The following is a 14,298-nucleotide window of genomic DNA, read 5'->3' on the forward strand; positions in this document are numbered from 1 at the left end:
AAAAAAAAAAAAAAGCACGTAAAGATACTTCGTACAAGTATATTTGACTAGCCATTAAGAGGCCGATAATACAAAATGGTCTTAGATTTTTATACAGTGCTGTATATTCACGGTGGCGACGAAAGAAAAGCGGCACGCGTCCATCACTGACACGCTTCGGGCGATCTGGTGCAACCAGGCAACAATGCACGCACTGGGACGTGCACCACGCAGGGAAAGGAACCTTTTAGAAAATTATCGAGACCGTAAAAAGGCCGCGATCAACTTGAAAAGGAGACACCTACCTCCTAGTGGGCGTCTAGGTGGCCGTGCCGCCTTTTACAAACTCTGCTTGTGCCGCGGGTTTCTTCGTGACGCACTGGTAGCACGTTCCGCGACTCACAACGTAGCATTACGTGATAGGGAAAATATTTTTTTTCCACGCGATGGACCATCGATTTCGATCTGTCTTGGCACAAGCTCGATAATCAATTTCACGGAAATCGCATACTGATTTTATAAGTAGGAGTTATTCTTAGTACTTCTGATAATTGTAGTAATTTTTGATTATCTATGGACGATGAATGTGTGTCTTTTTGCGAAGATGAAGCTAGATGAAATTAGAGTTTAATAGGCTGCGGAATATCATTGCTCATTTGTCGATTGCTAGAGAAATATGCGTTAAACAGATATGTAATATTATAGCTATTATTGCATTGGATAATAGTATTAACGTATTAGATGACAGAATAGTATTAAATGGCCGATGGTTCTGTAAAGGAATGGATGATATGTTGTAAATCAATCGAAATATGTATCGTTAGCTCGAAGAAAACAATTTTCCTGGAAATGCGTCGTACTATGGTATATGGCGTATAAATGATCTATAAATAAAATTGGTCTTTATAACGATAACAAAATCACAAGAACGTTATCACTATTCTATTTTAATTTACCATCACTTGACTTTTGATTATTATAATTTATAATATATTTGCTACTTTTATTATCAGCTGAATAAAAACAAGACAAACCAACGATTGTATTAAACTTATTACGTAATAAAAAGTCAAGATTTATTGTATAATGAATCGTCCGAAAATCCCTGAACCTTTATTTTAAAGTGGAACAGAAGCAGATATGCACAACACGTCGCGGGAAAACTTCTACGAGGCGTTTACAAATTTATTCGGCGCGACGATGTAAAAGCTTGTACTTGAAAATAAAGGGAATGCCTTCGTCTTATCATACCAATGATCTGTCAAAACACAAAGTCCGAGGATGAAATCGGTCTGCTCGTGTCACACTGGGTAACCACTCCTTCTCTCTCCTTCGTAATTTACACGCGAATCGGCCTTCGTGCACGCCGTTTGCCAAAATATCGTACAAGCCGGACAATAAAAGGACTTTGGGGACATACAAGGTCAGGAAAGCGGATGTAAGACTAGCTGAATTACATGAATATGCGCGTTGAATACCGCACCGGCGTTTCCTTTTTCTCTTTCTGTCCCCTTGCCTTTCTTGGTAGATTAGACATTCTTACTTGTTCTTATCTGAATGTCTCTACGTTTTGATTAAAAGGTTTTATCAATTGTGCAAAACCAGAAATGTTAGACAGAAGAATTGTTGTTGCTTCGAAACATACACGCGTATATCTAAATGTTTCAAATAAATATGCCACTTTCGATAGAAAAGCTCGATTTCATTTTCCATGTCACGCTTTAATGTATCTACTACAGACGTTTGAAGTTACGTCAGATAATTTTATATTAAGGGTGAAAATAACGGTCACCTCTTTATTCCACGTTACAGAATTTATAATTGGGTAATAATTTTTCCTCGCAGTTGCAGCCAGCGTAAGAGTAATCCTGAGGAAACGTTACGTAGCGACATAAACGGGCTATCTATTTTAAACGTGCAGCATAAATATCAGGGATAGCATAAATATTCAGTAGCAGCGCGTTGTCGATAGATTAAAATGTCGAAAGGAAACGGGCAAGTGTTCCTGTTCCGTTTCACGGAAGAAATATGTCTATATCTCTCAAAGCGTGCGGATTGATCGATCTGCGGCGATCATTCGATAAATGGGGCTTACGTGGAAAAAGGGACCACACCCAAGTACCTGAGGGCCTCACGAGGTGGGTATAAAGTTCCTGCGGTTACGTAAGGGGTGACAAAGCCACGGTGCCACCATAAACCATATTTTCAACCACACTCCTACTCGTGTATAATATAAAAGGTTATTGCTTTTCTCCTTTTGCATTCTTTTACAAGTTCAATTTTACGAATCCCAGCTATAAACCTTTCTTTTTCGCCAATGTTTAATATTTCGTATTAACAAAGAAAAGAAAGCAAAAATTTTACGAGGATGATAAATAATACAATACCATTGACGTAGTTGATTTAAGTAAGATTCTTTCTTTTTTTTAAATCCAAGAGTACTCATTAATAATAAAAACGGTTGTCCAATAAGCATGGAATTAAGTATTACGTAAGATTATAGAGAGCTTAATGTAAAAAGAATTTATGACCACATAATGAAATCTTTGCATCTATTAAAACGACACTCCGCCGACAAATTACGCTGTGCAACAAATTTACGATTAATTTATTCGATATAGAAGAAGCGTATGCAAATTCGCGAGTAACATATCATGAGAACGGACTTATTGCTACTTTTAGGCTTTACAATAAACGTATAAAGATAACGCATTCCCATCGTTTTTAAAACAAATGCGACCATTCTTAAATCTTTGCGCAGTTCCTCTGACCTTGTCGTTTGACAAATATTTATGAAATTTAATTAAAATTGTCTTAATACCTATTTGGGGGAAAAACACGCGATGGAGTTTGAATAATGGAATTAACAATTCGAAGATGAAAAAGTTTCCGAAACGTCGGAGACCATAACAAGCGTGTTCCCTATGAAATTCAATTTCTACGTCATGACAGGAAAAGGACGGATCGTGAGTTCTAAGATGTCGACAAAAGTACGTCAGAGATAAGCCCCAGGCTTTTGAACCACTTGTTTCAGGTAAGTGGATTCTTGACGAGCCGATTCCTTTGTGATACGAAAGTATACTCGACAGGAGAGAGCTTATTTGCATTCGATAACAACCGAAGCGAACGGTTAAAAGAGGATCGCACCTTCGACCAAATATGTAGCAACTCTCCTGTGACTATTCGACTGTGAAGATCAATTTCTATCGGTTTCGTGCATGCAAAACTTTATGATGACCAAGTAAAAGTTTTGACTTCAGCTTCCCCATATTATTTTACTTGATAATTGACATTTGTAATTGATGAGTAATTAGGCTTTATAATTCTAATTGAAAGCGATGAAAATTTAATTAGTAAAGTAGTTCCATTATTTGATAATGGAAATAATAATAATGAAGTATAGTAAACTAGTAACATTGTGGACGATTCTGCATTGTCAAGGTCCTGACAACTCCTTCGATGACGCAATAAAACAAGAATTTCACGGAATAATTTACAGTGTATAAGCATACTTGGCTTGTAATGCACGACGATTATTATTCATATTCGATCCTACTTATGTTCAATACGATAATGGAGAATTTTCACTTTCGACATAAGAGTGAATTATTTTATAAACGCGGATCAACGATAAACTAAATAACTATAATAGATAAGTCGAGCACGATACATTTAGATTTGGAAAAGAAGCTTAAAAATCGTATTCTTAATTAAATGCAATTCTAAATGACTCGAAAGGAACTAAATTACGATTACCCTTTAAAGTATATTAGGTAATCGAAAATGAACGCAAACTGGTTACCGATTGATTTATATTTACACGACCTCCGAATATATGAATATTATGGAAAACTCTGCATTTTCTGAAATGCCACGTATTACGTACCACATTAAGGAACGTGTATAGACCTTAATTGCGTTTGCTAGAGAAAGGTGAAGAGGAATCGTTTGAACGTAAATTCATTACAATGGCTGTGACGTATGGCATAATTTTCGCTTATCGTTCATCAGGGAATTATTACTAAATTTATCGCCAAACCGAATGTATCTTAATTAAAACCAATTATAAATTCCTCGAATTTCTTGCCATAAATACGAAGATGGAAAAATAAGTGGAAAGAATTTCGTACAAATAAGTTATGATGAATTTTACAGACAAGCGGACGATTAAAAGCAATTTTCGTATTTCGCAATTTGAGTCGTAGGTGGCTGCAATTTCATGTGTGCAAGGACGTAGCTTTAAAGGAAGCAATTAGATTTGAAGAGGAAGGACGAAGGTTTTTTAATAAGTCATTTTTTTTCATAACGGTGCTACGCACTCGAAGGACGCGAGTTGCGAAATTATTAGGTCTCATCGTCGCAGAATGTACCTTCTTTCAACGTCAAGAATTTCTTCTTCCGTTATTTCCGTGTGAAACGCGAGTCAAGGAAAGCATTGGAATTCGATCTGACTGTTTCTACTTTCCATAAATTAGAAATGTTTGCAATCTGAAATTTTTTTATTTAGACAGTTTGCAATGTAGAATATTAAATTTAAGAATTCGTGCATATTCGAGGAAGTAATAGTTACAGTAAACAAATATTTATCGTGCCAGAATTCTCACAAGCTTTTCGAATTGATAATTTTGTTACTCTTGCTATCTTTTCTATTCGCTACAACCTGATCAGTAGACCATGAGTGTTGATGGGCTTTTAGATAATTAAAATTTGCATAAATGCACAAGATGCATAGAGTGCCAATAATAAGTAAAAATATACAAAACATGCAAAGTAAACTACTCGTTATATCATTTAATGAGTGAAAAAATTCTTGTCCATAAAAATATGAATTTACATAAACACAAGCAGCCTACTCATTAACGATACTTAATCTGGAAAGAAAAAAATAAAAAAGGAGTAACAAAGGCAGCGAACTAATTTCACCGGAGATTTCGTTTCCTTTACACGGTTCTTCAATTACAAGGGAACAGATCCATTCTCGTCCTCGCGTAACTTCACCTTATTAAATCGTCGCCTGCTATACACACGGCCGAAATCGGTTTACGTAATCGATCCGTGATCCACCTCCGAACGCATTTCGCTTTTTCGCATTCCAGCGTTGGTAGCACCCGAGATGTCCGCTCGTAAGGCCCATGTTCTCTGCCTCCACTTTCTCCAGAATTACATCATACGCTGCTGGCCCATGGCACCCCATTACTACAGCTACGGGTTGCTTTCGGCGCTGCCACAGGCACGCGCATAAATATTGAGTAAATATTTTCGTCAGCCGAATCCGTTGAATATTAGCGGCAATAGGGAAGTCGTTAAACACCCAAAGCTGTGAAACATCGCGTGCTTTTTCGAAGACGAAGGAAATATGGAAATATAAATGAATATGGAAGTGTAAGATTTTTTTTGTAATAGGTATCCTACGGAAATTTTTGCATGCGCGAAGTTAGAAAGTAGTAAAGTCAAATCTACTTTGATTTTACTGACACTTAGAACACGGAATATCGTTCCCTTATTTTTATTGCTTTGATCCTTCCATAAAATCTCCAATAAAAGCGTAACTTAGGCGCCATATTCCACACAAGCGAATTTTATTTATAGTATTTTTCGGCAAAGATCGTTTCGCGAAGAATTAATCGCATTAAATTTCACGTGTCAAAATATTGCGAGAAAAACACGTGCGATGTAATCGTCACTTATTTCAAATATCTTACAATTTTACTCGGTGTGACGAGGGATCTTTCTTGCTCGTTACTTTTAACAGAGCACCGCGGTCTTTTTTACGAAATCATATTGTAGTTTCTCTATCTATCATTGTTACTTGACCATTAATCAACACGTTCTATTCATCCTATATCGTGCTATCGGTGTTAATCCGTGTTTTTTAACCTACGCCGCCACAAAAGCTTCGTTTTCGCAGAGTCATTTAAAAGTAATCGCGCGCCCATCTTACGTCACACGCAATTTGAACTATTGTAGAATTATTCGCTGGGAAGGGATACCGGGCCTTGAATCGTTCGCGTGAAATTACGTTCGTGATCTAGTGATCGTTTCGTTCAGATCATCGAACGAACGAGAAAGGAGAAAGAACAATTTCACTGTCATTGGGTATTCGTAACTCGCGAACACGCAATCTTTTTAAATCTTTGTGTGTCATAAATTTTGTCGGATATAATCTCATGAACATTATGACATTTGGCTGATAATGTTTTATCGACAAGAGACACACTTGAATTACCTAAGCGATCTGAATAATGTTGTCAAAATTCTTTCTATCAAGAAATCGTTTCATAATTTACATCATCACGAGATAAGTTACTTGCAAGTATAAAATGATATTTCATTCCAAAGAAATTGATTTTGGCTTCATTATTTCTCTAAGTTTGTACTCTGAAGCCTCAAAAACAGTCTGCATAGTTATTTCACTATACAAGCACGACTGCACGATTCTTTCTTTTCTTGGGCCAATTTCATTTTGTTTCTTTAATATCGATTAGTCAGAAAGATCACGCAGAACAGATTCGAGCGGGAAATGCGGCGTTCCCGAATTTAATCGGCGTCAGCCCGCGTTAATGGCCCACGCTAAAAAGGAAAGAAAATAAAACCACGCGGGAGGAATCCAGTTTTCAATAAGCATCGTAGACAGGAAAGAAAGTTGTCTCGAAACACACACATTGCGTCTTTAGTTCGTTTAGAAATCACAAAGGAGTCTGGAACGAGAGTGAACTTGTAGCTAGCAGTCACAGTGACGTCAAGTCCACGTCCGATCAAGATATCGAAAAACGATGTCGATCTTCCCCGTGACTTTCTATAGATCACGGAAGTAAAAGTGTAACAGTTTGACGAACAGTCTATCCACATAAGAATGTAAAAGAAGTAGTAAACAGAGTAATAAATCATATTGGGTGGAATTGTTTGAACGAAAAATTTCATTTTGCGATGTCAAGGGTGACATTTTCGAACCCTTTTAAATTCAGCAATCGCTATGCTATAATTCAGTAATCAATTGGAGAATATACGAAAATTTTTGAAACTATTATCTTTTCTCTGTTAAAAGCTAAATGTTATAGAACTCTTCCTGGAAACAGTTGCGACAGAACTGTCACTTAAATAGAGACGTGTACTAACTACAAATCGATGCGTCAGCTGAGAATTCGCTGGTCTTATCCGTAAACTCGTCCAAAATGTAGTGCAATCGGCATTGTCTACTGTTACCAAGTAAGTCAAGTGCTTCTTAGTAACTTAGATCTTCGAGCAATTTAGGATGGAAATTTAATAGAATGGGTCAGTTTTCCAGAAAACTGAGATTGATCATTCGTGATACGGTTCAAAATTAATTTGATCGAACATTTTATAGGACGGAGGATCATTAATCAAATCGTTTAGTTGAAGCGTTATGTGGTACGATGTGCACATTTACATAATTCATGAAGTTACGATACTGTGAAGCATGGATCCACCGTTTTGGTAAGGGAGTAGGCACCATTAAGGAACAATAGCTGCAGATGAATGGCGAAAGTTCAGGTTGACAAAATGTGTGGACACTTGTGTCCATTTGCAACAAAGAATATTTTGCGTTCTTTTCATTCTCACGTCTGCGAACGTCGAATCGTACGAATAACGATTTTTTAATTAATAATTTATGCTCTTCACAGAGGAGAGATTCTCTTAAGCTCGAAGCACAATTTTTTCGAACGTAGGAAACTGTATATAAGTATCGTATATAATTGTTATATATAAAATGAACTTTATCAACTTTGTCTTTGTTGAAAAGTTGCAATTTATTTCTTCGTCAGATTCCTTACCCAAAGTTGCATTCACTGTCAAATTACATGCCATACGATGTCCTTTATTTCGTTCATGGAGAACCAGTATGTGTACTAAAATTAAAACTCGCAATTCTTCGTGTTATTCAACTACATTGCACGTTGCAAGTAACCAGCTTGTATACCGAGTGTAAACGATACAGAGAGCTCGTAAATTCAATCGGGTGTTAAAGCAAACATGTTTCGGAGATTGAGACCGGCTCATTGACAGAAATATGAGGAGATAAAAACTTGGAATTTTATTCAGGGCGGTAACGCGAGTTTCATCCGATTTTCATTAATCCGCTGACTCTTTTTCGAATTTCAAGGTGGTATGTACATGATGACCCTACCCTCGCCATTGCGATAAAATATGCTGCGGTATGCAATCGTTTGTAATACAATTCACGTATTTCGCGGATTAATCAATCCATTGAGCATCAAGAGAGTTTGTAAAGAGATCACAGCTTTTCTTAAAAAGTACTACGTTATTTTTAATGACGATCACCGAATTCGCATTTTAATCCAATATCATGTCATATGTGCAAATTTGCTTTCTATTCTACATTCAGATATTCCATAAAATTTTTACTTTCCATGATACAACTTACCTAATTTACGATCGCGTTATACATTCGCAGTTCCCTGATATTCCTGTAGAATGGTTCGTCATGGTCGAACTACCGCCACGGTCAATCGGTATGCTTCACAGAACACCACTGTCAATAAGCCACCTTGATCTACAACCGTACATACCTTCAACGATCAACAAAATTACTCAATCATTAAATTGCCAATTATTTGGTTTACCCTCTTATTATTGTGTCCAATAATCTAGCGATCCTGGCAAATCTGGCCGTTAATTCAGTAAGTTAATCTTATATGCTTGTATGCTATGCGTTTACTGACAATTAATTTGTATTTTATTATGGCTAGAATGAGCACATCCCTTCGCTCGCATGTGGGTGCAAACAGTTCAATAACGAAGCGTTTAGAACGACTTTCTAGATATATGATAAAAAAGACAGGAGCGTGGATGGCGATTATTTAAATTGCACGGGTGAAATCAGCAGAGACTCTGATGTATGTAGATTGGACTGGTTGATCTTTATTTTTTTAATTCTTAATTGCTGCCGTTCGATGACGCTGCGGGCTATGTCTGTAATAGGATGGCCTTAGGGAATGGTCTCGATAGTTGACAAAAAAAAGTCTGACCGAGGGAATTGACGTTTGAAAGGAGAAGGCGGGTGACTGGACGACTTCGTTTGAGAATTGTTTCTTATGTGTGTTTCATCATGGAGTATGAATCGTCATCGATAATCGTCATAGATATAAAATAACAAAAATGAGAAAAAAATTATTTACGACAATTTTGTCATGAAATATTCGATGGAAGATTGGAATATGATAGAATTCTGAGTATCGTGCAAATGTTCATTTGTTTTTAGAACTATGACACATTCTCCATGACATTACGTAGATCCTAGTTCGAATACAAGCAACTTCGTAAGATACTTACTCAGAAACTGGAATTGACATCGTATTGTATTACTGATCCGTGATATGGACTCGATTTTAAATTTCTTCAGCATTCAATCGTTCGATTAGTCAGCCAGGTTGAATAGTAGCTAAGACCATTCCTCCTTTCTCCAACAGTTCCAAGGAAAGCATTCCGTCCCAGGGCATGGAAAACGCCCTTCCACCTCTGCGTCAAAATATTCAGGTTTATGAATCATCCTTTTGTTAACAAAATTACTACGAAATTTTAAATATTAATCTTTTAACTCCCAACAAATTTTCGTTAGATAGCTCTGCCGTTTCTCTCTAAATCTACCGATCATTCTTTGCAATGTACATAGTGCAGAATTATACAACTTCTCCTGATTCTTAGCCTTGTTTGTATAAATTAATTACTTCATAGCACTCTAGATGACGTTAATTGACTTGACAGTTTCTTAACCAATATATTCATATATTCAGCACGATATTAGTAAAACATGTTGTCGTTTCATCCCCTCTATCACCATTCTGAAGGATCTTTTTCATGGACACCCCGTACGATATAAAGGCCAGAGCCATTTTAACTTTCACCATTTTTACTACTAATTTAATGCTTCAAAATGGTCACGGTGTTTTCAAACTACATAATGTTAAATCTCATCAGCGGAAATTACGATTTCTCGTTAAGTGATTCGAGAAGCGGCATTGTTCGCGAGGTTTAGTGCCTTCTGAATTGCTTCATGAACCTGGGCTTAAGATCGACGCACATAAGGCTTTCGATTGTTGGTTGAATAATTCACGCGGCACAATTAAGCAATCCTTCGTCTGCGTCGCGTGTAAACGAAGATTAACCCATTGCTCCTTGACTAGCTGAGAGTTCCACTATTCGACAGTTGAAACGTTGTAGGTAGGTAGTACATGTGAAGCCGGAACGGCTTTAACAAAAGGTGATGCAATTCATCCTGGCGCCAGATTTTTAAACGTGCCCCCATTTTTGGCAACTTGGTCCATCGTATAGTATCGGCATTGTCAAATCGGCAAGGCCGCGCTCTGTTGGCGCACGCCTAACCCAGACCTTCGGGAGATAAGTTGAAACTCGTTTGGTTTACGAGTATTGCTCTGCTCGACTCATGTTACGAGAGATTCTTTATCTACGGTGTGCCTTGAGAAGTATGTGCGAAGTTTTGTATTTTTTAAATTGAGTTTTAAGGGTGAGGGATCCTTTAGATTACAATTTGCGTTTAAACCTGTTAAGGATCAGCCGATGAAGTTATGTAAAAAGATTCGATAAACGCAAAGCTATCGAAAAACGTTAATAGAGTAACTTATACATTCCTACGTTGTGGTAGCGAAAATTTCTGTTGTTTAAAAACAAAAAGAAAATAATTCATAATTATAGAGGGAAGAGAAGACATTGAAGAATGTAATAAATTTAAGATTAAGGTATTGGAAAGGAACAAAGAAGTTTAAAAACTAAAGAATCATAAAATTTACAAGACAGGTTAGTCAGATAGACGTACAAAAGAGGAGAAACAATGTACTTACATATTAATGCTATAAATTTATTATTAAACTAGTATGTGTATGATAGGAAGATGAATAGCAGATAAGGTTGAAATATAGCTGAATAATAATTCTTTTATTAGAGATACAATTTCTAAGAAATTGCCGGGATGATTAGAAGAATAATAATTACGAGTAATATTAAATTACAGTAGTTACATATGCTTTGCGTAGTGAGAATGGAGCATATGTTCAGGAAGTATGTGTGTCACTTCTGTTTCGACATTAGACATATCGAGTGCCTTCTATAGAACAAACGAAGTTTATTCTCACCCTTGAAACAAAGTGTTTCGTAATTTTCTATCGCGAGTAACTAGCCATCACGCGAAAGTCCTTCGCTTGTTAAGAATTCTTCCTATCTGTTATATGACAAAGGTGTCATTTCGCGGATTGTACAACTGTAAAAATCAATATTACCGATGCATCTATAAACAAACCTATTACAACAGGTTTCATTCCTTTTTCTATTTATATCTTTATATAACTGTGCTTCACAATGGACGCAAATATCTCTAAAAAATGTCATACACACCATAGACAGATAAAATAATAATAATAAGATAGATAACATAAAATTCAGAGAAAGAAGTGGAAGAAATCATATTCACTTCAAAATTGTGTTTTTTCAAGAACCTTTTAATCTTAAAAGGAGTTTTAGCATTAAGCATGCGTGTTCAAGTATCGTGTAAGGAACAGGATCAACATCGAAAGTGTGTTACACCGTAAACTGGCTAATTTGTTTGCCACAAAATGAAAACGAAAGGATCCGTCTGTGGAACAACGAGCAGGATCAACGTGAGCATGTCGAAACATGGTCCACCTACAACAAGAGTTAATCATGTCAAGGACCCATTCAGCCTTCTCTCCGCTTCGTATAATCTTGTTATAATACCCTCTTAACCCTACGCGCGGGCGCCAGTGAATCAATTTTATTCGACTCTCGATTATCCGTTTAATGATAATGAGTTTAAAGGAATTCGGACGCGTGCCAACGTTGACAATTGCGTTACGACACATCAAGGTCCCAGGGATTAAATTTTAGCATTTTCTAAATCGCGATTATTATTTTTTTCGGACAATATAAAAGTACACGGACATACATGATAAACTTTACATGAAAACTGGATATTATAATATTAAATTGTATTATCTTTCGGAAGAATTTCGAGTTTGAAAAATATTCATTTCACTCTTATTTTATACTTTCGTAATTAATATAGTTGTGTTTTTACTTCATGCATGAAGTAATTCTCGTGTTCCAGATTACTGATTTCATACTACTCAGAAACTGATTTTTTATTGTTCCTACGCATTCCCAGAAAAAGGTATTACGACCTCTTCTTTGATACAAGACAATCGTACTGTTCTTAGGATGGATATTTAGATCACCCTCTGATCCAGGCTTGTAGAACAATGGAAACAATGAAATGTCATCTAATTTTATGACGTCATAATAAGACGGCTTAGAAATAATCGATGACCGAACTTTGCAATATTGTAATGTATCTACGATAGTGTTTCCATCTTCAATCTTTGCTATGATCGATTCTCCTGGTTTTGAGCACCAATTAGATTCCTCATTGATCTTTCTCAGACAGCCTCGATGAATCATTTGCGATGTCTCGGAAGAGGAACGAGCAATCCAGTCTTATTGAAGTAATCAGCTGCCTTTTAGTTTAATTACTGGTTTAATTACTGTATCTAACAAAGCTTATCCGCGTATTTGCTCCCTTTTTCGTTATATAAATACTGCGTTTCCTTTTTAAGATCGATCGTACTTAGAGCAATTCGCTTCTACATTTGAAACAATCGGTACTTTCGAGCAATTTCAGTCAAAGTTTCTGGCTTAGACTCATCAGATTTTTCAATCGGCTACATAAGCGAATAAAGCCTCCATAGACTCCATATAATCGCATTATCGTCGTTCAGATAAGATCACGACGGTTTTAAAGTCGCAATCGAAGAGTTATCAATTTCGATCGACACTTGCAAATTCCACAGTGACGACTTGCAAAGCCTATTCTTCGAACGTAAGATCATCGCCGATGCTCCAATCACGCCACTCCACTCTCGTCTTTTATTCCTTTATTATCAACATTCGGTTGCAAGCCGAATAAACATGACCATACCCGCTTCGTGACATAAGCAGATCGTGATGGCAAAAGTGTCCTGATTTTTTCAAACTCGCTGTCATTGTGACTGATTAGATTAGACGAGGCTTGTTTGATACCGTGCGATTACGTTTTATGGATCAGAAAGGGCATCACGTAAAATGAATTATTTTTGTTAGTAAATATACGTTATAGTTAATTGAATATATAGAATTGGAGAAATAATATGCCAAATAGAATTTTGGAGAAAAAAATTGGCCATTAGTAACTATTAATTTCGTAAAAGAATTGACGATCAAATTATAGATAAAAAGAAAGAAAATTCCTTTTATTTCGTTTCACAGAGTTGCGTTACTTTGTTCGTAATTTCTGATAAGTTCCATATGTTCAAAGATATTAAAAATTTTCTTCGCATTACTATCACGAAAGTCTAGCTAGAATTCATACAACGATGGAATTAATCGATAGATAAAAATAATCTGGAACACAAATTACGTACTATCTTCACGTACTTCTCAAACGCGTGAAATGTATGTAACGATGATGAAATTGATTACGGTGCTTTTGAAATCATAATTTATGTTAATTTTATTGATAAATTAAATTAAAAATTTAATCCAACAACGAAATCACTCTCAAGATATTTCCGTACTAATATATGATGCTTTATTATAAGTGCATTTCTCTGATAGATATGTTGCAAATATAGAGTAACTGATAAACTGATAAACTGATAAACTGATATTACGACATCATTTATAAAGATAACTTAATTGACTTAAGAAAGAATTAGGTACTGATATTTCGTAAGAATCCGATCGAATTGCTTCAAGTATTTTTTTAGATATTCATTATCGTTATTCATCATTTAATTTACAATTTATTCTTCTTGGCATGACTATGAATATTGGAGATAACATTTTTAGTGGATATAAAAGATATCTATGTGAAATCACCCTTCTTCTATTCTGGGTTATTCAATTCGTTGCTCAAACAAGATAGACGTAAAATGTAGAAATCTATTTATAAAAGTACCATTATAAATATATTACAGTCTGAAAATAAAGTCAGTTCAATATTCAAAGTTCCTACATCTGCTCTACTCTATGCCGGTAAACATCGATCGATAACAAGCTTGAGGCCCCCTTCAGAAGATTCCCTGAATTATCAGTGACAAGTCGGTTCTCACAGTTCCATTCAGCAACGCTAGCCGCGCTGCTTCCCAGAAACTGCTCGTACTACGTTTCAGTACAGTTTAATCAATAAGTTTACTAGTTACCTGCGTCGTAAATTCAAACATTCTATACATGTATGAATGTATACTATCCGAGGAAGAATTTTCTTTATTCCCT

At 36.1% G+C, this 14,298-nt stretch overlaps 2 protein-coding genes across 5 annotated transcripts in view; both read right to left on the bottom strand.

Moving 5' to 3' along the window:
* Positions 1–14,298, bottom strand: part of LOC122574667 (mucin-19-like) — a 46,954-nt gene that overhangs the window by 22,711 nt on the left and 9,945 nt on the right. For 3 of the 4 annotated variants that reach the window (XM_043742533.1, XM_043742531.1, XM_043742528.1), the window contains exons 2-3: positions 9,292–9,477; positions 8,384–8,528 (exon numbers count right to left, since the gene is read on the bottom strand). The gene's annotated coding sequence lies outside the window, so the exon portion shown is untranslated. The remainder of the gene's footprint in view (positions 1–8,383; positions 8,529–9,291; positions 9,478–14,298) is intronic. The other variant, XM_043742529.1, reaches the window with a different exon arrangement.
* On the bottom strand, positions 11,897–12,751 carry LOC122574676. The gene is made up of 2 exons (XM_043742555.1): positions 12,688–12,751; positions 11,897–12,482 (listed from the first exon to the last, which is right to left on the bottom strand). Exons 1-2 carry the CDS (start codon positions 12,749–12,751, stop codon positions 12,064–12,066), a joined length of 483 nt encoding a protein of 160 aa, XP_043598490.1. The 3' UTR covers positions 11,897–12,063.

The sequence above is a fragment of the Bombus pyrosoma genome, linkage group LG14 (assembly GCF_014825855.1).
Source record: "Bombus pyrosoma isolate SC7728 linkage group LG14, ASM1482585v1, whole genome shotgun sequence".
In the NCBI taxonomy this organism is placed as follows: domain Eukaryota; kingdom Metazoa; phylum Arthropoda; class Insecta; order Hymenoptera; family Apidae; genus Bombus; species Bombus pyrosoma.

Bases quoted from the DNA above. Each gene is read 5' to 3' on its own strand.
- LOC122574676 (XM_043742555.1), bottom strand. From the start codon at position 12,751: ATGCGATTATATGGAGTCTATGGAGGCTTTATTCGCTTATGTAGCCGA. The intron at 12,483-12,687 runs GTCTAAGCCAGA...TACTTCAATAAG, and splicing joins CCGATTGAAAAATCTGATGA to ACTGGATTGCTCGTTCCTCT.